At 45.8% G+C, this 27,940-nt stretch overlaps 1 protein-coding gene across 1 annotated transcript; it reads right to left on the minus strand.

Moving 5' to 3' along the window:
* Positions 1–1,257: 1,257 nt before the first annotated feature.
* On the minus strand, positions 1,258–27,940 carry LOC121274077 (myelin-associated glycoprotein-like). The gene is made up of 13 exons (XM_041181221.1): positions 27,892–27,940; positions 27,402–27,483; positions 26,167–26,433; positions 17,782–18,150; positions 16,170–16,466; positions 11,644–11,925; positions 10,014–10,289; positions 8,690–8,983; positions 7,746–7,842; positions 6,941–7,022; positions 5,310–5,542; positions 4,058–4,139; positions 1,258–2,469 (listed from the first exon to the last, which is right to left on the minus strand). Exons 2-13 carry the CDS (start codon positions 27,439–27,441, stop codon positions 2,221–2,223), a joined length of 2,568 nt encoding a protein of 855 aa, XP_041037155.1. The 5' UTR covers positions 27,442–27,483; positions 27,892–27,940; the 3' UTR covers positions 1,258–2,220.

Genomic DNA, 27,940 nt, shown 5'->3' on the forward strand with positions numbered 1-27,940 from the left:
TAATTGCCCTTGAGAATGTGGTAGTGAGCTGCCTTCTTGAACTGTTGCAGTCCATGTGGGGCAGGTACACCCACAGTGCTGTTAGGGAGGGAGTTGCAGGATTTGGACCCAGTGACAGTGAAGGAACGGCCGATATATTTCCAAGTCAGGATGGTGAGTGACTTGGAGGGTAACTTCCAGGTGGTGGTGTTACCATCTATCTTCTGCCCTGTACTTCTAGATGGTACTGGTCGTGTGTTTGAAGGTGCTGCCTAAGGAGTCTTGGTGAGTTCCTGCAGTGCACCTTGTAGATGGTACACACTGCTCCTACTGTTCATCGGTTGTGCAGAGAGTGGATCTAGTGGGGCTGCTTTGTCCTGAGTGGTGTTGCGTTTATTGAATCTTGTTGGAGCTGCACTCATCCAGGCAAGTGGAGAGTCTTCCATCACGCTCCTGACATGTGCCTTGAAGGCGGTGGACAGGCTTTGGGGCGTCTGGAGTGAGTTACTCACTGCATGATTCCCAGCCTCTGACCTGCTCTTGTAGGCACAGTGTTTTTGTGGCTAGTCCAGTTCAGTTTCTGGTCAATGGTAACCCCCAGGATGTTGATAGTGAGGGATTCAGCAATGGTGATGCCATTGAACATCAAGGGGCGATGGTTAGATTCTCTCTTATTGGAGATGGTCATTGCCTGACACTTGTCAGCGCAAGCCTGGATATTGTCCAGGTCTTGCTGCATTTGGACAAGGACTGCTTCAGTATCTGAGGAACTGTGAATGGTGCTGAACATTGTGCAATCATCAGTGAACATCCACACTTCTGTCCTTATGATGGAAGGAAGGTCATTGATGAAGCAGCTGAAGATGGTTGGGCCGAGGACACTACTCTGAGTAACTCCTGCAGTGATGTCCTGGAACTGAGATATTTGACCTCCAACATCCACAACTATCTTGCTTTGTGCTGGGTATGGCTCCAACCAGTGGAGAGTTTTCCCTCTGTTATGATGTGGTAGATGATGTGTGCCAGGGGGACCAAATCCACAAGGGAAACTTGGTCACACTATCACAACGGTTTTGCAATTTGTATTTATTATGAGATGTGTGACCTGAATTCAGGAGTAATGTGTCAACCAAGACATTTAGAGATCTTAAAAATTAAATTTCAATATTTATTAACAAAATACAAGATTTCAAGCACACACATAAGGCTACGGTTACTATTATAACAAATCCTAAACTTCCTAATTAACCTTGAAGATGGTGGACAGGCGTTGGGGAGTCGGGAGGTGAGCAGTACAACCCCGTTTAAGGCAACAGTCCAAAATAGATTTCAGATTTAAAAACATAACCAGCAAGTTAACACAGTACACACTTGAGAGTGGAATTCCAAATGGCTTTCTCGATCTATAGTCACTGAACATAACAGACCTATGGACAAATGCCTGGAGGCTTCTTCAAGGCTGATTCACACACTTTTGTTAGATTTTACATGGTCCCCAAAATAGCCTTTCATTCTCCTTTGTTTATGTTTCTCTCTCTTTGATATGTAAATTTCATTGTTCCATATGTCTTTGGAATTATACATTTCCCATAATATAAAAATTTTAATGCTGCCAATGTTGTCAATAACCTTTGGGGAAAAATAAAAACACTGCTTAACCTTACTTATCGGCCTCGTTGTAAACAGACCAACAGCCCTTTGAAATTCAAACAATCCCGTCACTTATCTAAAAATGCAAATTCCCTTCACACATTACAGCCTCCATGTTCACTCATTAGCATTTCATGTACATTTCTACACCTAGCTTCTTTTGATAATCTCAAACTTGCAGTCTACCTGACTCCAGATATAATTAAGCCACACAGACAGACCCATCTACACTCACACCCATAAACCTAGTTTACAACACACCAGGAAAATATTATGTAAATTATTATACTTTCGTCGCACCCCTGATTCCCATTGACTCCAGTTTTGCTCGGGATCCTAGATGCCACACTCGGTCAAATGCAGCCTTGATGTCAAAGGCAGTCACTCTCACCTCACCCTGTATTAACAGATGTAACATTACACATAATTCATAAGCTTCTCACAATCTTTGACAGCATGGAAAAATGTGCAGCATTCAGAAAGCTCACTCAGAACAGATAAAAAAAAAGTTCAGCAACATCATATTTCTGTTCATTACTATTTGGCCATGTTGGCTGCACACACCCCACAGCCTCGGTCCCTGTTTCACACTCAGTTTTTCTGGAACCTGATCTGTGCGTATTCCGTGTCCTCGCTCCTGTGCACAGTCCTGTCACCGCTGGGCAGCTTTGAAAAGTTGATGTTGGCGTAGAGAAGCTCGTCTGGTTTGTCGGAGTTCCCATGTCCAGCATCGCCTCCGACTGGACCTTCAGAGAGATCCCGGGGAGCTGGGGTCTCCCCCTCACTAGTTGTGTCTCTGGTTGTGTCCTGGGGCTCAGTAATCAGCACGTTCTGTTTACGCTACAGAGAAATGGAAACAGAAGATATCCTCACATCATTTACAGGCACTGATAGGGTTAAATTATTGTGCAGACTCGTTTAATTCTCTCTCTCATATCGTATAAAAGAAACCACCTAGGGCAGTGCAGCACTCCCTCAGTACTGACCCTCCAGCAGTGCAGCACTCCCTCAGTACTGACCCTCCGACAGTGGAGCACTCCCTCAGTACTGACCCTCCGACAGTGCAGCACTCCCTCAGTACTGACCCTCCAACAGTGCAGCGCTCCCTCAGTACTGACCCTCCAACAGTGCAGCACTCCCTCAGTACTGACCCTCTGTCAGCGCAGCACTCCCTCAGTCCTGATCCTCCGACAGTGCAGCACTCCCTCAGTACTGACCCTCTGTCAGTCTCACACTCAATCGGTAATGGCTCTGGCGAGTTACGGCTTGGATTCTGCACTCAGGTGCCTGGTGTGAGGCTCAATAACATGAACCTTATAATCAGAGAGAGGATGAGAGAGAGGGATAGAGGAGGGATAGAGACAGAGTGTTATTAATCTATTAATGTTTGTATTGTAATTGCAAACTGTCTTTTTAAACAGAGATTTAGTCTGTGTGTTTGTCTGTGTGTATTTTAATTGGATTAAAGCCAGCCAGTCTGTGTGCTTTGATGTATAGTAGTTTTGAGATGTAAACAAAGAGGTAAAGTGGTAATTTGCATTTTTAAATAAAGCATTCAAAGCCTGAGAGTGAAATCTTAAACCAATCAACGTTTATATTACTAATAAAATTGATACGATGAAAGGGGATTTATTGTTATATGGAGTTCAAAGGTCCTGATGATACATTGCGAATTTACCTTCAAAGAGAAGCCATAAGACTAAGACATAGGAGGAGAAATTAGACCATTCGGTCCATCGAGTCTGCTCCACCATTCATACATGGCTGATATGTTTCAAAAACCCCATTCTTCCACCTTCTCTCCTAACCTTTGATCCCCTTACCAATCAAGAGCCTATCAATCTCCATCTTCTTTACACTCAAGCGCTGGGTATAACTTGAGCAGTTTTGTGTGTGCAGAGCAGAGGCTTGTAACATCAAAGCAGCTGTAAGACTACACCTGTCTGCAAAGGAACCAAAGTGAAAGGAACCTCATTTGGAATTTGTGAGGGGAAAATGCTTTGCCTGGAATCTGCTTAAAGTCTTTGGGTTGTCTTAGAGGAGATTAGTTTGGGAATTTGTTAAAAAGTTATGATAGTACTAGCTTGTAGACATGTGCATATGTTTAACTTGTGTAAATTAATAAATGTCTCATGTAGTTTGATATAAACCCATCTCGAGAACTGGTAGTCTTATTCCTGAATTTAGAGCTGCATCTCAAACATTCCACTGGGAAATATAGGTTATGACAGTTGTTTAAAGTTTCCCTCTGGGATTTTAAACAACAGCCTTTACCAGTTGCTGTGTCATAATAGAGAGACAGCACGATACTGAACCATTGCTGACTCCACAGGTACAAATCAGTGGGTAACTGGGCAGGGAATCTGGGACACGTGTTGTCTACACACTGAGATTGAAGCTTTGGAGTGAGTGTAAACAGCTCCTGTACCTGGTGCTTCACAGAGAGTGAACTGGGGGTCAATGCAATGTCACTGGTCCCTGAAACTCTCTCCTCCATCGCTGTCTTTCTCCTGAAATAACACAATATCACACTGTGGTTATCATATAGCAGAGAGTCAGTGCAGCACAGACACAGAGCCCACTGTAACCTTACACCAACGACTGGACTGTCTCTTTGAATCAGTTCTGCACAAAGCACAGAATCAAGAAGCTTGACACCATCCAGGACAAAGCAGCCCAATTGATCGACACCCCATCCACCACATTAAACATTCACTCCCTCCACCCATGAACACACAGTGGCAGCAGTGTGTGTACCATCTACAAGATGCACTGCAGCAACTCAGCAAGGCTCCTTCAACAGCACCTTCCAAACCCGCGACCTCTACCATCTAGAAGGACAAGGGCAGCAGACACATGGGAACACCACCACCTGGAAGTTCCCCTCCAAGTCACTCACCATCCTGACTTGGAAATATATCACTGTTCCTTCACTGTCGCTGGGTCAAAATCCTGTAACTCCCTCCCTAACAGCACTGTGGGTGTACCTACACCACATGGACTGCAGCGGATCAATAAGGCAGCTCACCACACCTTCTCAAGGGCAATTAGGGATGGGATTAATGCTGACATCACCAGTGACAGACACATTCGATGAAAGAATTAAAAATCACACAGCTCAATGTATTTATTGTGAGACTGCTGCACACACGCCGTGTTGAAGGAGCCTTTGTGGTTCCATTCTTAATCGAAGCAGATCAGAGTTACTACAACAACTTGCATTTATATAGCACCTTCAATGTAGCAAAATGTCCCAAGGCTCATCCGGGGATTGTTAGTCACATCTTTACCTGACTCTGAGGCACATGAGGAGATATTAGTGCCAGGAGACCAACAGCTGAGTCAACAAAGTCAGTTATTAATGGGCATCTTAAAGGAGGAGCTGGAGATAGAGAATGAGAGACAGACACAGAAAAAAGGACAGAGACAGGGAGGGAGAGAGAGAGAGAGAGACAGAGAGAGAGACAGTGAATCTCTGTCCCCAATGCCTCAGCATCCAGTCCTCTCTGGAGAAGCATTTCATTCCAAACCACACCAACCGCAGCCCAATTCCATCCCTTCCTCCCTCTCCACCCTCTCCCCCAGTGGGTTGTTTCCTGTTCCCAGGAATCTCAATCCCTACCCCCACCCCCACACCTCCTCACTCACTCTCCCCATTTCTCATTCAGTTATGCTCGAACCTGATCTGTGCGTATTCTGTCTCCTCTTCCCTGTGGACAGACCCATCACCACTGGACATCCTCAAGACTTGGGGATTGGCGTATAGAAACTCTTCAGTTTTGTTGGGGTTCCCATGTACAACATCGCCTCCCACTGCACCTTCAGAGATACCCCGGGGAGCTGGGGTCTGCCCCTCGCCAGTTGTGTCTCTGTTTGTGTTCTGGGGCTCAGTAATCAGCACGTTCTGTTTACCCTACAGAGAAATGGAAACAGAAGATACCGTCACATCATTTACTGGCACAGATAGGGTTAAATTATTGTGCAGCCTCGTTAGTGTCAGTCATGTCTCAGTGGGTCTAAGCCTCTCTCTCATGTCACATGAAAGATATCACCTATGGCAGTGCAGCACTCCCTCTGTACTGACCCTCCGACAGTGCAGCACTCCCTCAGTACGGACCCTCCGACAGTGCAGCTCTCCCTCAATACTGACCCTCCGACAGTGCAGCGCTCCCTCAGTACTGACCCTCCGACAGTGCAGCTCTCCCTCAGTACTGACCCTCCGACAGTGTAGCACTCCCTCAGTACTGACCCTCTGTTAGTCTCGCACTCCCTCGGTAATGGCTCTGGTGAGTGACGGCTTGGATTCTGCACTTAAGTGTCTGGTGTGAAGCTCATTAACATGAACCTTGTAATCAGAGAGAGGATGAGAGTGAGAGAAAGAGAGAGAGGGAGAGAAAGGGACGTAGGGATAGAGAGAGAGACTGTCAAAATGCGATTAATGGGTATCATGTTATTGGAAATTATTTTATTCACATAGGGGTTTAGTCTGTGGGTGTGTCTGTGTGTATTTTAACTGGATTAAAGCCAGCCAGTCAGGGTATTTTGATGTATAGTAGTTTTGAGATGTAAACTGAGGGATAAAAATTTGTATTTCTAAACAGAGCATTCAAAGCCTGAGAGTGAAATCTTAAACCAATCAACATTTATTTTATTGATAAAATTGATACTATGACAGAGGATTTATTGTTAGAAGAGATGGAGTTCGAAGGTCCTGATGATACAATGAGAATTTACATCCAAAGAGAAGCGCTGGATATAACTTGAGCAGTTTTGTTTGTGCAGAGCAGAGGCTTCTAACATCAAAGCATCTGTAAGCCTACACCTGTCTGCAAAGGAACCAAAGTGAAAGGAACCTCATTTGGAATTTGTGAGGTGAAAATGCTTTGCCTGGAATCTGCTTAAATTCTATGGGTTATCTTAGAGGAGATTAGTTTGGGAATTTGTTAAAAAGTTATGATAGTACTAGTTTGTAGCGATGTGCATATGTTTAACTTGTGTAAATTAATAAATGTCTCATGTAGTTTGATATAAAACCATCTCGAGAACTGGTAGTCTTATTCCTGAATTTAGAGCTGCATCTCAAACAATCCACTGGGAAATATAGGTTATGACATTTGTTTATAGTTTCCCTCTGGGATTTTAAACAACAGCCTTTACCAGTTGCTGTGTCATAACAGAGAGACAGCACGATACTGAACCATTGCTGACTCCATAGGTACAAATCAGTGGGTAACTGGGCTGGGAATCTGGGACACGTGTTGCCCACACACTGAGATTGAAGCTTTGGAGTGAGTGTAAACAGTTCCTGTACCTGGTGCTTCACAGAGAGTGGACTGGGGGTCAATGCAATGTCACTGGTCCCTGAAACCCTCTCCTCCATCGCTGTCTTTCTCCTGCAATAACACAATATCACACTGTGGTTATCATATAGCAGAGAGTCAGTGCAGCACAGACACAGAGCCCACTGTAACCTTACACTAATGACTGGACTCTCTCTTTAAATCACATCTGCACAAAGCACAGAATCAAGAATCTCGACACCATCCAGGACAAAGCAGCCCAATTGATCGACACCCCATCCACCACTTTAAACATTCACTCCCTCCACCCATGAACACACAGTGGCAGCAGTGTGTGTACCATCTACAAGATGCACTGCAGCAACTCAGCAAGGCTCCTTCAACAGCACCTTCCAAACCCACGACCTCTACCATCTAGAAGGACAAGGGCAGCAGACACATGGGAACACCACCACCTGGAAGTTCCCCTCCAAGTCACTCACCATCCTGACTTGGAAATATATCAGCGTTCCTTCACTGTCGCTGGGTCAAACTCCTGGAACTCCCTCCCTAACAGCACTGTGGGTGTACCTACACCACATGGACTGCAGTGGGTCAAGAAGGCAGCTCACCACCCCCTTCTCAAGGGGCAATTAGAGATGGGTAATTAATGGCGGCCTCACCAGTGACAGCCACATTCAATGAAAGAATTTAAAATCTCACAGCTCAGGAGGACGCCACTCAGCCCATCTTGCCTGTGCTGGCCCTTTGTAAAAACTGTTCAATTAGTCCTAAGCAAATGTTTATATTAAAATCAAGTTAAATCTTCAGACGTACTTTCTCACACAGATGAAGATGAAGATTTCAGCCAGTAAAACACTCAACATGATCCCAGCCGTGAGCAATCCTACTTTCCATTTACTGGAGTCTCTACCTGTAAAAACAGCCATTAATTACTGCACTACAGGTTTAGAATGATGCTCCGATGTATCTCGAGAAGCGATACACTCACTCAATGTTTAAATACTCATTCTCGGGCAATGCTGACATTTATTGTCCATCCCTCGTTTCCTCTTGAGAAGGTGGTGGGGAGTCTTCCTCCTGAACCAGTGGTTTGACCCAAACTGGGAGAGCAGTTCAGAGGGCAGGTAAGAGTTAACCATGTTGGTGTTTGAGTCTGGAGTTACATACACACCCAGACCTGTTCAAATGGACAGGTTTCCCTCTCTAAATGTGTAATTATATCTTTAATTTCTATATATATGTATCAAATAACCTCAGTAAAATAATCAATTATCACCTCATTTTCACGCTATTGTTTGTGGGATCTTGCTCTGCACAAATCAGCTGTTGCGTTTCTCGACGTAATCTATGTAACATTTATATATAATTTTTCTCGATGTAATCTATGTAATATTTATATATAATATTTAGTCGTTTGGGAGGAGAACCTGAGTATTGCTGATAAAGGACATTTTGTCAAAGCTTTGTGTGTTGCACCCAATGAAGCAGCTTATCTGGGGGAGAGAGTTCCAGATTTCCACTCCCCTTTGTGTGAAGAAGTGCTTCCTGACATCACCCCCTGAACGGCCTGGCTCCAATTTGACCAAGTGTTGCCATTGTCACATGAGGTCAGGTGATTCAAAGCTTGGTCAAAGGGGTAAGTAGTAAAGAGCATCTTAGAGGAGGTAGAGAGAGAGGTGGAGAGGTTGAGGGAGGGAATTCTCGAGTTTAGGGATCAATCCAGCTGAGTGGAGATCGATCCTGAGCGAGTCTCTCACCTTTGACCCACAGATACATCTTGAACTTGGTTTCCCCATGTGGGTTTTGAACCGAGCAGGATGCCATCACACCTCCCTCATCCTGGGGTCTCATCAGGGTGAGGGAACCAGTCACCAGATGCCCATCTCTGACCTGCCACGACACAAAACCTCCGTGTGTTTGGTTACCACTGATGTTGGCACTGGGCAGTTGCCAGGTGAGGTCTCCGGGTGGGTTGGAGTCGGCCACACAGACGCAGGTGACCCTCTCTGACCTCCGAGTGCACTCCGACTGCTGGGAAATCTCCGGCTTATCTGAGGAGGGAAGGACAACAATGAGACAACGTCAGAGCAAAGTTAGAGCGTAAGATAGAATCTTCACACTGAAACACTCATTCCTGCCTTTGATACCTCTGCACTTGACTATCCCAACACTCTCCTGCCCGACCTCCCATCTTCCACTCTCCTTAAACATCAGCTCATCCCAAACTCTGCTGTCCTCATGTCCTAACTCACACCGAGTCCCGTTCACACATCACTCCCTGTTGGTCACTGAGCTACACTGGCTCCCGGTCCGGCAATGCCACAATTTTAAAATTCACATTGTTTCAAATTCCTCCTTACCCCCTCCCTCTCTCTGTTACCTCCTCCAACCCCTATAACCCTCCCTATTTCTGTTACCTCCTTCAACACCTATAACCCTCCTTATCTGTGTAACCTCCACCAGCATCTATAACCCTCCATATCTCTGTAACCTCCTCCAACCCCCACAACCATCCCTATCCCTGTAACCTCCTACAGCCCCTATAAAACTCGCTAACTCCGCAACCACCTTCCATCCCTACGCCCCTCCCTACCTATGTAACCGCCTCCAGCCCCCACCACCCTCCCTATCTCTGTAACCTCCTCCAGCCCCCACAACCCTCCCTATCTCTGTAACTGCCTCCAGCCCCCACAACCCTCCCTATCTCTGTAATCTCCTCCAGCATCTACAACTCTCCGAGATCTCTGCGCTCCTCCAATTCTGGCCTCTTGACCATCCCCCGATTCCTATCGCTCCACCATTGGCGGCCGTGCCTTCATCTGTCTGGGCCCCGAGCTCTGGAATTCCCTCCGTAAAACTCTCCATTTCTATCTCTCTCCTCATTTCAGACACTCTTTGAAATCCGGCCTCTTTCTCTGAGCTTTCAGTCCCTGTTCTAATATCTCCTTATGTATCTCGGAGAGGCACAGGGTGAAAAAAGCAGGGAGGTGATGCTAGTTATGCTAAACCACAGCAAGGAAGCTGCCCTCGGACAGAAAGTGTTTGAGTTTTAAGCAGAGACAGGGGGAGTAAAATGCTTACATTGTACGTTCAGGTGGGTGATGTTGGAGGTGCTGTTACCCACTGGGTTCCTCGCTGTGCAGTAGAAACCTGCATCATTCTCCCGTGTTACAGGGGTGAAGGAGAGAGAGCGGCTACTTGTGTTTAACTGGGTGCTGGTGTTCCCCTCGATCCTGAACCAGGTGTAATGAGATATCGGTGGGACACTTTCACTGGAGCAGGTTAATGTGATATTGCTTCCCTCTCTTATCCCACCTGAGGATCTGCTGATGGACACCATGGTCTCCTGTGGGGGATCTGGAACAAGGGCAGAGAACAATCAGCAGGTAATCCCCACACCCAACAGCTCTCCAAAATCTCTGCGCTCCTCCAATTCCAGCCTCTTGCACATTCTCCCATTCCCATCTCTCCACCATTGGCGGCCATGCCTTCAGCTGCCTGGACCCTAACCTCTGGAATTCCCTCCATCATTTCTCACCTCCTTCGGACAAAATCTGACCCCGAGTCAATTTTGCTTCCAATTTTCCCCCCTCTATCATTCTCACAGGGTCCATCACTGATACTTCCCTTCCCTTCCTTGATCTCCCTGTCTCAACTTCTGGTGATACACTGTCCACCAATATCCATTACAAGCCCACTGACCCCCACACAGACCTCGAATTGAGTTCCTCACACCCCTCTTCCTGTAAGGACTCCATCCCATTCTCTCAGTTCCTTCGCCTCCAGCGTATCAGATCCGATGATGCCACTTTCCAAAACAGCCCTTCTGACATGTCTTCCATCTTCATTAATCGAGGTTTCACATCCACGGTGGGTGACAGGGCCCTCAACCGTGACCGGCCCATCTCCTGCGCATCTGCCCTCACACCTTCCTCTCCCTCCCAGAACCATGATAGGTTCCCCCTTGTCCTCACTTTTCACCCCACCAGCCTCCGCATTCAAAGGATCGTCCTCCGCTATTTCCCCCAACTCCAGCATGATGCCACCACCAAACACATCTTCCCTTCACTCGCCTGTCGACATTCCATAGGGAACATTCCTTCCAGGACACCCTGGTCCACGCGTCCATCATCCCCAACAACTCATCCCCCTCTCACGGCACCTTCCCATGCAATTGCAGAAGTTGCAACACCTGCCCCTTCTCTTCCTCTCTCCTCTCCATCTGTAAAGTGCCTAGTCACAAGATGAGGTGATGTTTGTGTGAGTGTGACAGTGTGTGTGTGTGTGTTGCTGTGTGTTAGTGTGTGTGTTGCTGTGTGTGAGCATGTATGTGTGTGTTAGTGTGTGTGTGAGCATGTATGTGTGTGTTTGTGTGTGTGTGTGTGTGTGTGTGTTGCTGTGTGTGTGTGTGTGTTGCTGTGTGTGACTGTGTGTGTTGCTGTGTGTGAGCATGTGTGTGTGTGTTTGTGTGTGTGTGGGTGTTTGTGTGTGTGTGTTGCTGTGTGTGTGTGTTGCTGTGTGTGTGTGTGTGTGTGTGTGTGTTTGTGTATGTGTGTGTGTTGCTGTGTGTGTGTGTGTCTGTGTGTGTGTGTGTGTGTGTGTGTGTGTGTGTGAGTGTGTGTGTGTGTGTGTGTGCGCTTGTGTGTGTGTGTGTGTGTGTGTGTGTGTGTGTGTGTGTGTGTGAGTGATGTTGAAGTTTGCATTAACTCACATTCCACAGTGATGGTTATGAACCCCTCCACTGCTCCATGTTCATTCTCTGCCACACACTGATAATCTCCAGTGTCCCTGGATGTAACGTGAGGAATCACCAACCACAGCTCATTGTTGGAACTTGTTCTGTTCATTGGGACATTAAGATGTCGCCACGTCAGGTTAGAAGCTGGGAAGCTCTCGACAGAGCAGATTATCACTGCAGAATTCCCCTCAATTATATTGATTGATGAAGCATTAATCACATCAAGAGAAGCAATTGAGAGATTCTGTGGTGCGTCTGAAAACAAATAAAGATCAGTTGCTTACATTGACTCTGAAGCACTTTGCGAGACTCTGAGAATGTGAAAGGTGTGACATCAATGAAGGTTCCTTCACCACAAAGCACATAATCCAGGCAGACACTTCAGTTCAGCACTGAGGGAGTGCTGCACTGTCGGACGGTCAGTGCTGAGGGAGAGCTGCACTGTAGCAGGTGCAGTGCTGATGGAGTGCTGCACAGTCAGACTGTCAGTTCTGATTGAGAACTGCAATGTGGGAGGGACAGTACTGAGGGAGCATTGCACTGTTAGAGAGTCAGTAATGAGGGAGTGCTGCACTGTAGGTGGGTCAGTACTGAGGCAAACACACTGTTGGCTGTATACTTCAGGCCCTCTATGGTCAAGTGGAGCACCATGTACCCTTAAGAGAATGCAAGCGGACTAACCATGTGACAGTACTGAGCAATCATTGGACAGGTTGGGCTACTGGTTAACTGTATTTCTCGAGCTGGAGGTGGTTGTGGGGGTGCGCAAGGATTCAGTGTTCAGTCCTCTGCTGCAATAAATAATCACAGTTTGTTCTTATGTCTGTCTTTGTCCGTTATTGATAGTAAGAATCAACTAGCGAGTGTATATGGAGGTGTGCAATTCGAGTTTACTCGACTGGTGAATTCAGAGACTCAAGACATAAAACTGGAGGTGAGGATGAACACAGCTAAAAACATAGCCCCTGAGTGAGGACCCACAATGCCAGCGAGCAGAACATTAGAAAGAGAATCTGTACGGAGGGTATAAAATAGGCTGCAGTCAGAGCAGGGAGCAGTGCTGCACTTAGAATTTGGGGAAAAAACCCTGCAGAATCGCGATCACAGGGATCCCACCAAAACTCAAAGAGAGCACGAAACCCAGCACAGAAAAGACAAGAGCAACAGAGAGGGAGTTAACAAAGAGGTGACAGCTCTTAAAGCAACAATACATTTAAAGAGGTACATGCAAGAACAATGGCTGTGGACACAATGTTATAAGAGACCCCAGAGAGCGAGTAACTCTGCGGAAGGTAAAAGATGAATCGATCGACGGCAGTGAAGGAAGCTGCAGTAAGACAAACACCTGAATTGGTCATTAACTGGAAAGACATCGGAAGCGCTGCCCCCTTGCAGTCGTTGACGATGCTGCAGTTCCGACGTGTCGATCCGTTCAACCCCATTTCAGGTGACTGGTCTCAGTGTGTCGAACGCCTAGTGTTCTTTTTTACCGCTAATGACATCACGGGAGAGGAGAAGAAGACGGGGATTCTTGTATCCACATGTGGGAGCAAAACGACCGGGCTGATTCTCAGCCTCACGTCACTGACCATCTCCGACTCGAAGACTTTCGACGAGTGAATAAAAATTGTTCTAAACCAGCTGAGACCACAGCCCTCAGTTACTATTCAGCACTTCATTACCCATATCAAACCCTCACCCTACCGCCCAGCATCGAACGGCAGGGCTGAGCAGGGCATCCAAACCTTTAAATCCAGGGTGAGAAAGATGGAAGGGGATTCCATCGGCACGAGATTGTCCCGGTTCCTCTTCACAAACTGGGCCAGGCCACAAACAATGACCAGCATTGGCCCTGCAGAACTACATCTCCCCACCCACCTGACCCTTATCCAGCCGAATTTAAAGGGGAGGCTGGAGAAAAGCCAAGAGACGCACGATGGTCATGGTGGGAAAGAACTTTCACTGTGGGTGTTGCAGTCCTCGCGATGAACTATGGAGATGGGTCCAACTGGCTGTTAGGCGAGGTGAGTGCAGTAACTGGGTCCCTCTCCTATCATGTATCAGTAAACGACACATGGATCATTTCCCCAAAATAACGCTGGTCCCACAAGAAGAAATGAAGTCTTCATCTACACTTGAGTCTGTGCCACATGTTGAGGACAGGTCCCAAAATTTGGAAGGAGAAACATGCGAGAAAGCCTCCTGAGAGACTTGATTTGTAAATAGTTATTAGTGTAATTAGTTCACTTGTTATTAAGTTTGTCAACTGCACTTTTTAAGTAAAGGGGGAAGGATGTGGTAAAGTGGAGTTCCATGTACAGTTAAGAGAATGCAAGTGGATAAACCATGTGACAGTGGTGTCCAATCATTGTACAGTGCGGGCTACTGGTTAACTGTAAGTCTAGAGCTGGAGGTGGTTATGGGAGCATGCAAGAATTTAGTGCTCTGCCCTCTTGCAATAAATAATCAGCTTGTTCTAATGTCGGTCTCTCCTGGTTATTGATAGCGATCATCAACTAACAAGTGTATATGAAGGAGTGCAATTCGAGTTTACTCAACCAGTGAACTCATAGACTCAAGATATAAAACCAACAAACAGTCAGGGAGAGATGGACAATCCAACATGTGATCATATCTCAGAGATGTGTAAGAAAAATAAAGCAGTAATACTCGGAGATTTTAACTACCCAAATATTAACTGGGACAGCTTTAGTGTGCAAGGTAAGGAGGGAGAAAAATTCTGATGTTGCATCCAGGAGAACCTTTTTAGCCTGTGCATAGAAAGCTCAACAAGGGAGGGGGCAGTTCTGGACCTAATATATGGAAAAGCGCCGGGGAAGTTGGAAAGCGTATCAGTAGGGGAGATACTGACTGGAACTCAATTGGATTTAGGACAGTTATGGAGAAGGATAAGTTTGTGCTGGGAATAAAAATTCTAAACTGGGGAAAGGCTAATTTAACTATGATGAGATATGATTTGGCCCAAGTGGACTGGGAGAAGCTATTTGCAGATAAAACTGTGTCAGAGCAGTGGGAGGCATTCAAGGAGGGAATAGCGAGAGTACAGAGCAGATATATTCCTGTAAAGACAAAGAGAGAGAGCAAGTCTGGAGAACCCTGGAAGACAAGGAACATAAAGGTTAGGATTGAGAAAAAAGAGAAGCTTATGGCATATACTGAGGGCTCAATACAGCAGAGTCCCTAGAGGAGTATAAATAGTGCAGAGGGGAACTGAAAAAGGACATTAGGAAAGATAAGAGAGTGCATGAGAAAGCACTGGTGGGTAGAATAAAGGAAAACCCAGAGGGGCTTTTTAAATATGTAAAGAGCAAGAGAATAACTCGGTAAAGAGTGGGGCCGATTAGGGACCATCGAGGTAATGTGTGTGTGGACCTGGAAGACGTGGGTACACTCCTCAATGAATACTTTGCATCAGTCTTCACAATAGAAAAGGATGATGCAGGTATAACATCAGGGTGGAGGACAGTGAAATATGAGAGGAAATTAACACAGAGAGAGGAGGTACTAGTGGGTTTAGCGGCCTGAAAAGTGGATAAATCCACAAGCCCGGATGAGATGAATCCAAAGCTGTCGAGGGAGGAAAGGGAAGAGATATCAGGGGCCCTGGCAGTAATTTTCAAATCCTCTCTGGTAACAAATGAGGTGCCAGAGGACTGGAGGACAGCTAATGTTGTCCCATTATTAAAAAAGGGAGGAAGGGATAGATCAGGAAATTACAGGCCAGTCAGTCTAACCTCGGTGGTGGGGAAGTTACTAGAAAGAATTCTGAAGGACAGAATGAATCTGCACTGGGAGAGACAAGGATTAATCTGGGATATTCAGCATTGATTTGTTAAGGGAAGGTCGTGTTTGACAAACCTGATCAAATCTTTTGAGGAGGTAACCAGGAGTGTTGATGAGAGTAATGCCTTTGATGTGGTCTACATGGGCTTAGGAAGGCTTTTGATAAGGTGCCTCATGGCAGAGAGGCCAAGAAAGTAAGAGCCCATGAGATCCAAGGCAAAGTGGCACGTTGGATCCAATATTGGCTGAGGCAGGAAGCAGAGGGTGATGGTGGAGGGATGTTTCTGTGACTGGATGTCTGTTTCCAGTGGGGTTCCACAGGGGTCAGTGCTCGGGCCCTTGCTGTTTGTGGTGTATCATAAATGAAATGGACTTAAGTAAAGGGGGAATGATCATGACACAAATGGAATTCAACCTGGAAAAGTGTGAGGTGATGCACTTGTGGAGGGATTTGCTGACCAGCATGGACATGATGGGCTAAATGGCCTCCTTCTGTCTTGTAAGTGTCTATGAGTCTATGAGTCCATGATGCACTGTCGGAGAGTCAGTAGTAAGGATGTACTGCCTGTCAGGGGTCACTTTTTACCAGTTAAAGACCAATGGTCTGTTGGTCAACAAAATGCAGTATGTGGGAGCTTGCTGTGCACATTTTATACTATTCCAGCTAATGTAGAATGAAGAGTGTCCGTACTTACATAGCACAGTTAGTACGAGGGTCCGCTCCGATGAAACAGATGGATATCTCACTCTGCAGCTGAGAGTGTGTCCGTGGTGTTTGACTGATGGGATCAGAGTCAGAACAGAAGTATAGGTCAGAGTGACACCATGCTGAGTTACAGTGTTTGAGACTGATCCAGGTACGTCAGTGGGAGTGTCCCAGGTTAAGACAGGTGCTGCTGTTCCATTGCACGTTGTGTTGAAGGTGCAGCTTACATCCACACGCTTTCCTGCAATAATTTCAGTAGGGAATATCGTGGGTTTTTCTGTGAAATCTAACACACAGAGAATGGATCCTTTTAGAGAAATATAACATGAAGCATCAGTTCAAATAGAAACCACAGTCCCACAAGAGAAAGCACTTTTACAAGGATGATATCAGAACTGAGAGGTTACAATGATCATTTTAGAATTGTCTATTTTTACACTTGTTGAATCTCTGTCACTCAGCTTAATAAATTTTCACTCAGTGACCCTTGATTTGACCAGACTGGGTGAGGGTGGAGGAACAGCTCACAGCTCGGGGAGAACAGACTCAGCATTTGGAACAGGATATAGAGACACTGGAGAGAGTGGTAAAAAGCTTCACAAGGATGATCTCAGCAAAGTCGGGGTTTACCTGTCAGGAGAGGATGTACAGGCTGGGTCTCTGTTCTCTTGAATAGAGAAGGTTGAGCGGTGACCTCATTTGATCTTTGAAGTAATGAAAGGTTTTGATCGAGTAGACATGGAGAGAGTGTTTCCACTCCTCACAATGAACAAAACCAGAGGCTGACAATATAAGATCGTCACTAATAAATCCAATGGGGAATTCAGGAGAAACTTCTTTACCCAGAGAGTGGGGAGAATGTGTGCTTCAAGAATCACTTCATTGGCTGTGAATCGATTTAGGATCGTCCTGAGGTGGTGAAAGGCGCTATAGAAATGCGAGACTTGCTTTTGTATTTTGAAAGCAGGTTTCCAAGGATGAGATGGGAACTGAGAGGTTACAACAATCAGCAGCAACTTTCCTATTTTCAAACTTGGTGGGGAATTTGTCACTGAGCTGAATACACTTTCACTCCCAGACCCTTGAATTGCCAACACTGGGGTGTGGGTGATGGAGCAGCCCACAGCTCAAGGAACCCTGGCTCATCATTCTCTCAGAGATCTGGGTCACTGATCCCATTGCTCACTGTGGGAGCTTCCTGTGCACAAACTCACTGCCACGTTAGACAGTGACTACACTTCAAGAATTTCTTCATTGTCTGTGAAGTGATTTGAAGTTTGTTGAGGTGCTGAAAGGCGCTGTAGGAATGCAATTCCTTCTTTTGTCAAATTGTTAGACTTTTAAACAGGATTAGGGAGATCGATGGGAGTGGATAACCTGATAACATTGATGGACACAGTGAACACATTTAATCATTGATATTAAAGTGAGTATTAGAGGTTGTTTTAGGACTGAACTGGAAGCGATGACCAGGTTATTGAGAATCAGATAGTGTGTTATAATAAGCTGTGTTTTGTGTTAATATGTAAATGTCACAGTTTGTGTTATTTCCCATTGAGTGTTGGATGTGAATTGTTGAGTAATTATAACACAGCATGTACCAGAAACGTGAAGCTGGGTTACAGGATAGTAGTTGTATCTATTCCTGCTGTCAAATTCTATTCTGAAAAAATAATGTCCTGCATCTTCCCGTCTGATGTTGTTTATAATCAGGGAACAGTCGCCATCTTTCAGGTCTCCAGACAGCCGGGTCCGATGGTGGAACCGTGGTAACTCGTGACTGTGATCCTTGGAGTGAAAGGCTATGGAAGCCGGCAATTTGTATTTCTCCTTATTTAACCAGATTCCGACTCGTCGTTTGTTTTCAAAATGTGCTGGATAACTGTAATGACACGGAATCTGTACACACGAACCTTCCTGCGCTGTCACCTCTCGTGGAGTGTCACCTTTCCACTCTTGTGACAGTCCAACTGGAGAGAGAAATACCAATATTTAACCCTGGATCCTCATTGTCTAAGGAATCTCTTTGGATCCTCATTGTCTGAGGAGTCTCTTTGGATCCTCATTGTCTAAAGGATTATTTCTGATCCAAACCCCATATTGTTGTATTGTTGATTCCGATGCAGCATTGTAGACTGACTTGTCCCCAAGCTCACTCTGACCCTACTCCAGCAGACACTGTGAAACACACTAACAAAGCGCCTCCAGCCTGAGCTCTGCATGTGTCGAGAGCAAAGACAAATATGCAAACTGAATACTGACACCTTTACACACGGACAGCTTTGTCTTCCTTCTCTCTTCCAGTTATCTTGTTCCCTTATTGAAGTTGCTATCATGGTGAGAATGGACAGGAAGTGTGATGCTGAACAGCCTGTCTATTCTAGGAGCTGCTGTGTTGTCTTCATGGGAAATTCGACTAAATTCAGCAAAAGAAACTAATTTCAGGCCATTGCTGTCAGAGTCCTAGCCACAAGATAGATTTCATCCCCTGAATTTTGTGTCCGATTTTCTACTCAAACTTTCACCTCCCCACAGCCCCACCCCCACCCCACAAGTCACTCGCTGACCTACACTGGCTCCCAGTCCAACAACACCTCAATTTGATTATTTTCACACTTGATTTCCAATCCCTCCATCACTCTGCTCCACTCACTATCTCTGCAACCTCCTCCAAATCTACAACCCTCTGAGATCGCAGCTCTCCTCCAATTTTGCTGTCAGACAGGGAGTCAGTGTATATCAGTGAGCACAGGGGTGATGGGTGAATGGGACTTGGTGTGAGTTTGTGCACTGGCTCACTGCTGAATCAGTTACCAATTATAGCTCAATAAGAATGATCTTTTACAAAGACTATTAACCATAAATCAGTCCAAGCTGATGGTGATATTACCTTGGAGAAGTGACAGGAGGAAGTAACATTTCCCGATCATTGTCCACTCCCAGTTATGCCATTCACTTCTCACTCTCAAAATCTGAAAGAGAAAGGAGTTAATGAGACCTCACCTCTTGTCCGACAGCTCTCGAGAATCACAACAGCTTTTAGACAATGTCTTCAAAGACTAATTTGATTCTCTGTGGGATGATAGGTGCTCTGCAGAGAGTTACAAGGCTTTCAGAAAGAAAAACAATGAGGGACTTGCATTTCTATAGCACCATTCACCCTCTCAGAATATCCCTAAGCTCATGTCTCTGCACTTCCCTCATCCCTTGAGCTAGAAAGATGTTCTGTACAACAGACTTGAGCCTCACACCCAGATCTCAATAATCAGTAGAAATCTTTCAAAAGCATCAATCATTGGAATCTGTCTTTAAAAAGTCACAACTTCAACAAATGACGGTGTTGGTCGTGGAAGTGAATTCCAATCGTTCCGTTACTTACCCAGGACCTGTCCGACTGCTCGCCTGGGGAGGAACTGCCCACACGCTCTGCTTGGGCTGAATGACCTCTTCCTGTGCTGCTCCCTCTGAGTATTTAATTAGAAAGGTCTGATGTGTCTCTGTGAGACAAAATGAGGAAGTAGCAAAGGAGTGAGTAAACAGGCAGTAGGAATGAGTGCGTATTACCACAATGTGTTACAACATACTCAAACGTTTGAGCTATTTATCATGACTCGGTGATGTTTCTCTTCTGTTGTTTGCTGTTTGGTAACGTCAGTTTTCTACCATGGCTCTGAGGGTTAATATTTAAATGTGCTGTTGGAGGGTAAATACTGAGCAAGTGCGGCCCCATCAGAGGGTCAGTACTGAGGGAGTGCTGCACTGTCAGAGGGTCAGTACTGAGGGAGTGCTGCACTGTCAGAGGGTCAGTACTGAGGGAGTGCTGCACTGTCAGAGGTTCAGTACTGAGGTAGTGCTGTACTGTCAGAGGGTCATTAATGAGAGAGTGCTGTACTATTGGAGAGTCAGTACTGAGGGAGTGCTGCACTTTCAGAAGGTCTGTACTGAGAGAGTGCTGCACTGTCAGAAGGTCAGTACTGGGGTAGTGCTGCACTGTCAGAGGGTCAGTACTGAGGTAGTGCTGCACTGTCAGAGGCTCAGTACTGAGGTAGTGCTGCATTCTTGGATGGTCTGTACTGAGGGAGTGCTGCACTGTCAGAGGGTCAGTACTGATGGAATGCTGCACTTTCAGAAGGTCTGTACTGAGAGAGTGCTGTACTGTTGGAGAGTCAGTACTGAGGGAGTGCTACACTGTTGGAGGGTCAGTACTGAGGGAGTGCTGTACTGTTGGAGAGTCAGTACTGAGGGAGTGCTGCACTGTCAGAGGGTCAGAACTGAGGGAGTGCTGCACTGTCAGAGGGTCAGTACCGAGGTAGTGCTGCACTGTCAGAGGGTCAGTACTGAGGGATTGCTGCACTGTCAGAGGGTCAGTACTGAGGGATTGCTGCACTTTCAAAAGGTTTGTACTGAGAAAGTGCTGCACTGTCAGAAGGTCAGTACTGAGGTAGTGCTGAACTGTCGGAGCGTCAGTACTAAGGTAGTGCTGCACTCATGGAGGCTTTGTACTGAGGGAGTGCCGCACTTTCAGAGGGTCAGTACTGAGGTAGTGCTGCACTGTCAGAGGGTCAATACTGAGGGAGTGCTGCACTGTTGGAGGATCAGTACTAAGGTAGTGCTGCACTCTTGGAGGCTCAGTACTGAGGGAGTGCTGCACTTTCAGAGGGTCAGTACTGAGATAGTGCTGCACTCTTGAAGGCTCAGTACTGAGGGAGTGCTGCACTGTCAGAGGATCATTACTGAGGGAGTGCTGCACTTTCAGAGGGTTAGTACTGAGATAGTGCTGCACTCTTGGAGGCTCAGTACTGAGGGAGTGCTGCACTGTTAGAGGATCAGTACTGAGGTAGTGCTGCACTGTCAAAGGGTCAATACTGAGCGTGTACTGCACTGTCAGAGGGTCAGTACTGAGGGAGTGCTGCACTGTCAGAGGGTCAATACTGAGGGAGTGCTGCACTCCCAGATGGTCAGACTGAGGGAATGCTGTACTGTCAGAGTGTCAGTACTGAGGCAGTGCTGCACTATCTAAAGATCATTGTACAAGATTCACAAAATTGCATCTACTGCCTTTTCTCACTAACTTCATGTGTACAACAGGAATATTTCTCACTGTTTCTGAGCATCAAGGCAGCTTTGATATCACTCCACCCAATGGCAGGAGTGACTAACTACAATGTGACATGTTTACATGGGAAGTTTTCATTATAAAGATGGGCAAAATGATTCATATGATTGGAAAATCGTCACAACATGAAGTAATGTCGTTGAGCCCAGATTTTGCAGCAAAATGAGAATTTTAATCTATAAATATCTACAGAACAGGCTGAGCATTTTAATCACTTGTGTTATTCAATGTAAAATTATTCACAACCCAAATGCTTCTTACAATCTATCGCAGCATGAAAAAGGTGCAGCATTCAGAAAGCACATTCCAATCAGAGAACAGAGTTTAGCAACGTCACATTTCTGTTGATTCCTATTCGACCATGTTGGCTGCACACAGCCAGACAATGCCGTGGTTATGATGGGTCCACACAGCAGCACTGGGGAGCACCAGGTATAAGGAAAAGTTTCAGCTTGCTGAGGAGAAGAAGGAGAATCTCTCGCTCCAGGTTTCTCTCCGTACATTAAGAAGCAGCCATGCCAATGTTTCATTGCACTCTGTCTGCTGATGGGAGTCCACTTGGAAATTGCTGTTTGTGCTGATGGAAAGAATACGCTTTTCATAAATCGAGGGATTGAGTACAAACACAGGGAGGTTATGCTGAACATTTATAAAGCTCTGGTGAGGTCACAACTAGATTATTGTGTCCAGTTCTGGTCTCCTCACTTTGGGAAGGAAGTGAGGGTCCTTGAGAGGGTGGGGAGGAGATTGGGCAGAATGGGTCCAGGGATGAGGGATTTTAGCTACAAGGTTGGGTTGGAGAAGCTGGGGTTGTTCTCCTTGGAGCAAAGGAGATTGAGGGGGGATCTGATCGAGGTGTACAAGATGATGATGGGTTTAGATAAGGTAGACAAAGAGAAGCTGTTGCCATTAGCTGATGGTACAAGGACTGGGGGACACAGATTGAAGGTTTTGGACGGGGGGAGATGTGAGGAGGAACTTTTTTACACAGCGAGTGGTAATGAGCTGGAACTCGCTGCTTACGAGGATGGTGGAAGCGGAGATGATGAATGATTTCAAAAGGAAATTGGATGGACACGTGGAAATAAATTTGCAGGGATACAGGGATTGAGTGGGGGAATAGGACTGAGTGGATTGCTCTACAGAGAGACAGCATGGACTCAATGGGCTGAATGGTCTCCTACTGTACTGGAATGGCTCTCTGATAGGAAGGTGATTCTAACCAGGACACTGACCAGTTTCATTACAACTTAACCCAACATTGCACATTATTTGTCCGCACTGACTGACCAGATTGTTGCTGTACAAAAGCTTTAAACAGTCTGTCGACTTCCTTTCACTGTTTGTCCCTCCCAGACACAGACTCCAGCGATACTGATAACCACAGCCACAAGGAATATCACAGCTCGTATTCCCAGGATCTGGATCACGTGCAGAATCTCTCCTCCACTGTCTAGAGAACACACAGAAAGAAATCATCACTGACTCTCCGCTTTCAATCTCTCACTCTGGCTGAACAATCAAGCTTCATATCACTGCAACATTTGCTGTAATATTGACCCATCCACTGGGATTCAATGTGGAATGAACGTTTTCATTGAAAACACTCTAAGAGTGGACAATCTGAACTTTCCCCTTAGCGTGGAACATTGGTGAGAATGGATCATTGTGCTGTTTGACTCCCTGTCCAATGTTTCTTTCCATCGCTGTGTACAGGATTGTGCTGTAGAAAATTCTGGAAACGTTTAGTGCAGGATAGAAATCCATCTCGGACGCGTGTCCGAATCGGGCAGGATCGAGATGGACTCCCCCACGGACTTACACGCCCCGCTTAATAAACAGTTCCAATCTTTACCCAGAGGTAGGGGAGAATGTGGAACTCACTCCCACTGGGAGTGGTTGAGGTGAACAGTATCGATGTATTTAAGGGGCAGGAGGGTCGGTAACCAGAGGGACACAGATTGATGAACCGGAGGGGGAGAAGAGGAGAATTTGTTTTGACAGAGCGAGTTGTTGTGATCTGGAAGGTGCTGCCTGAAAGGGCGGTGGAAGCAGATTCAATAGGAACTTTCAAAAGGGGAATTGGATAAACACTTGAAGGAGGAAGATGGGGGCAAAGTGGAGTGGTGGTTAATGGATCTGATTGGATAGATCATTGAAAGACCTGGCACAGGCACAATGGGCTGAATGGCCTACTCCTGTGCTGTATCATTCTCTGCTTCCACGATCTCTCCCCCAGTCTGTAATCAATCCAGATCCCTCTTGAAGGCGACAGAGAATCAGCAACCACCACACCCACTGACAGCACATTCCTGAGGATCCCTACTCTCTTGGAAAAGATGAACTCCCCAACATCCAGCCTATTCCTGCTTCCCGGAGAGTGTAAACCCTTCAGGGAGGCGCTGAGGAAGTTTTCAGTAAAATGACATCAAATCTACCGTTTGAGAAATAATTTAATTCCGATGAACTCACAGCTTGTGTTGCAAACTGGGAAGTGGAGTTGCTTGAAAAGCTGGGAAACACAAGGATTAAGGGCTACAATGCCACCACTGGTGGGAGGCTGTAACTACAGCATGACGTTTACATAGGCATTCATCATTATAAACAGGGGCATTGGACATACTGGGAATTATGTGCACGGAAATAGTGAGAACAAGATGTAAGCTTTTCACCAGCAGGAATTCTCTTTCTAAACCTCTCCACCTCTCTCTTACTCTCAGATACACAAAGAAAATCACACAGAATCAGATAAGGAGGAGTTGGGACTGGTTATTCGTCAAAGGCTCAAGTTTCAGGTAGCTCCTTAAATGGAGAGAGAGAGTTGGAGAAGCAGAGAGTGTCTATGAGTTGCTCCATGCATCTGAGTGTTTGTAATAGTAATTTCCATATTCTTCCATAAATATGAATGGAAACACAAATCCCAGAATTCAGGCCAACTCTCCAGTGCAGTACTGAGGGAGGTCACGTAACCCATGAGGGAGTCTTGTGCTAGTGTGTTTGTTTGTGAGTGTGTCTTTGTGTGTGGTCATATACGTGTATCTGCACGTGTCTATTGAGGTCTGCATGTTTGAGGGTGTTTGTTTAGTCTTTGGATCTGAGAGAGTTGTTGAAGTCTGTGTCCACTCACGTTCCACAGTGATGGTTATTAATCCCTTCACTGCTCCATGTTCATTCTCTGCCACACACTGATAGTCTCCAGTTTCCCTGGATGGAACGTGAGGAATCACCAACCACAGCTCATTGTTGGAACTTGTTCTGTTCACTGAGACATTAAGATGTCAGGGCAGGAATCAAGAACCCCGTTCACAGGATTACCAACAGAAAGTGAACAACAATTTATACTCTGTCGAAGGGTCATGAGGACTCGAAACGTCAACTCTTTTCTTCTCCGCCGATGCTGCCAGACCTGCTGAGTTTTTCCAGGTAATTCTGTTTTTGTTTAACAATTTATACTTAATGGGAAGAGATTGCTGATTGGTTGGTTAGTGGTTTCCGATCGGTGGAGGTGTTGCCATGGAGAATGTTGTGTGCGAGATGTAAAGTTTAGACAGCTTGTCTTTTCATTCAGCAATAATCAAATAAATATCAATTAACTTCCATTGACTGTGAAGCACTTAGAGAGGCCTGAGAATGTGGATACTGAGAATGGGCTGCACTGTCAGAGGGTCAGCGCTGAGGGAATGCTGATGTAGAATGAAGGGTGTCCGTACTAACCTTGCACAGTAAGTACGAGGGTCCGCTCCGATGAAACAGATGGATATCTCCATCTGCAGCTGAGAGTGTGTCCGTGGTGTTTGGGTGATGGGATCAGGGTCAGAACAGAAGTATAGGTCAGAGTGACACCATGCTGAGTTACAGTGTATGAGACTGATCCAGGTACGTCAGTGGGAGTGTCCCAGGTTAAGACAGGTGTTGCTGTTCCATTGCACATTGTGTTGAAGGTGCAGCTTACATCCACACGCTTTCCTGCAATAATTTCAGCAGGGAATATCGTGGGTTTATCTGTGAAATCTAACAGACAGAGAATGGATCCTTTTAGAGAAATATAACATGAAGCATCAGTTCAAATAGAAATCACAGTCCCACAAGAGAAAGCACTTTTACAAGGATGATATCAGATCTGAGAGCTTACAATGATCAGGAGATAATTTCCTGCTTTGAGACTTTAGTGTTTCTGTCACTCAGCTTAATACACGTTCACCCCGAGACATGTGAATTGAAAACACTGGATGAGAGAAGAGGCTCAGACCAGAGATTGGAGTTAAAAGCAGAATACTGCGGATGCTGGATATCTGAAACAAAAACAAAAATTGCTGGAAAAACTCAGCAGGTCTGACAGTATCAGTGGAGAGGAAGACAGAGTTAATGTTTCGAGGCCGTATGACTCTTCATCAGACCAGAGGTTTGAGTTCACTGGCTTCTCATTGCCTCAGTGATCTGGGTGATTTATCACCTTCTGGTTTGTTGGATCTTGCTATGCACAAACTGCCTGCTGTATTTTACATCTATGACTACAATTCAGGAATCATTTTATTGGCTGTGAAGGGATTTGGATCTTCCTGAGGTGGTAAATTGCGCTGCAGAAATGAGCATCTTTCTTTTATCGATACGACAGACTTTTAAACAGGACAGGAGAGATTGATGGGAGTGGATAACCTGATAATACAGTTAATGCTTTTCATCATTGATATTAACGTGAGTATTAGAGGTTGCTTTAGGACTGAACTGGAAGCTATCACCAGGTTATTGAGAATCAGACAGTGTGTTATAATAAGCTGTGTTTTGTGTTAATATGTAAATGTCACAGTTTGTGTTATTTCCCATTGAGTGTTGAATGTGAATTGTTGAGTAATTATAACACAGCACTTACCAGAAACGTGAAGCTGGGTTACAGGGTAATAGTTATGGCTCGGACCATTGTCAAATTCTGTTCTGAAAAAATAAGGTCCTGCATCTTCCCGTCTGATGTTGTTTATAATCAGGGAACAGTCGCCATCTTTCAGGTCTCCAGACAGCCGGGTCCGATGGTGGAATCTTTGATCCCTGTCACTGTGACCCTCGGAGTGAAAGGCTATAGACCATTTAGACTGTGGGTTCCCATCTATTCCTTTCAAACAGATTCCAACACGCGATATCCCTACGAAATTTGATAAGTAACTGTAATGACATGGAATCTGTACACAGAAACCTTCTTGCGCTGTCACCTCTCGTGGAGAGTCACCTTTCCACTCTTGTGACAGTCCAACTGGGGAGAGAAATCTCAATATTTAACTCTGGATGGTTTGTAGATCCACTAGACTCGATATCCACCCCCTCCATCACTGGGGCACAGTGGCTGCAGTGTGGACCATCTACAGGACACACAAGGAACTCCCCAAGGTTTCACAACGGATGGAAGAGAATCCTGGACACAGGAGTGGACAAGTTCATTCTACATTGGCTCACGGCCGTCAGGACCCTGTTTAGTGAAGCCCGTCTTCCACCCAACACAGTGTCTACAAGATACACAGGGAAACTGTGTAAACATCTCATCTCTCAACACTGACTGGTTTGGCTTCGGTTTAACTTTCAGTTATTTTACTTCCATATTGTTGTTGCTATGGTGAAACTGTACAGGAAGTGTGAAGCTGGACTCTCTGTCTATTCTCACTGCAGCTGTGATGTGGTCGTGGTGATTCTCAGTAAAATGAAACCCTCTGATCTCCTCCATCCCCGAGGTTTAGGGAGTGAATTCCAGAGCTCAGGCCCCAGGCAGCTGAAGGCCCGGCCGCCAGTATTGGAGTGATGGGAATCGGGGGATTGTCAAGAGGCCGGAATTGGAGTAACACAGAGATCTGGGACGTTGGTTGGGAGAGCAGCAGGAGGTTACAGAGATAAGGACGCAGTGTGAGGCAATGGAGGCATTTGAACAAAGAGATCTGAATTTTAAGTTTGAGATGTTGTAGGACAGAGAGTCAGAGAGCTTAGGGATGATGGGTGAATGGGACTTGGTGTGAGTTCATACACTGGGTCACTGCTGAATCGGTTCCCAATCACAGCTCAATAAGAATGATCTTTTACAATGATTATTAACCATAAATCTGTCCGAGCTGACGATGGTATTACCTTGGAGAAGTGACAGGAGGAAGTAAGATTTCCCGAACATTGTCCACTCCCAGATATTTCCTCAGCTTCTAACTCTCAAACTCTGAAAGAGAAAAGAGTTAATGAGACCTCACCTCTTGTCCGACAGCTCTCAAGAGATCAGAACTGCTTTTAGACAATGTCTTCACAGACTAATTTGATACTCTGTGGGATGATAGGTGCTCTGCAGAGAGTTACAAGGCTTTAAGAAAGACAAACAACAAAGGACTTGCATTTCTATATCGCCTTTCACAACCTCAGGACACACCAAAGCTCATGTCTCTGCACTTCCCTCATCCCTTGAGCTAGAAAGATGTTCTGTACAACAGACTTGAGCCTCACACCCAGATCTCAATAATCAGTAGAAATCTTTCAAAGGCATCAATCATTGGAATCTGTCTTTATAAAGTCACAACATCAACAAAGGACGGTGTTGGTCGTGGAAGTGAATTCCAATCGTTCCGTTACTTACCCAGGACCTGTCCGACTGCTCGCCTGGGGAGGAACTGCCCACACGCTCT

This window comes from Carcharodon carcharias (genome assembly GCF_017639515.1).
Source record: "Carcharodon carcharias isolate sCarCar2 chromosome 29 unlocalized genomic scaffold, sCarCar2.pri SUPER_29_unloc_27, whole genome shotgun sequence".
In the NCBI taxonomy this organism is placed as follows: Eukaryota; Metazoa; Chordata; class Chondrichthyes; order Lamniformes; family Lamnidae; genus Carcharodon; species Carcharodon carcharias.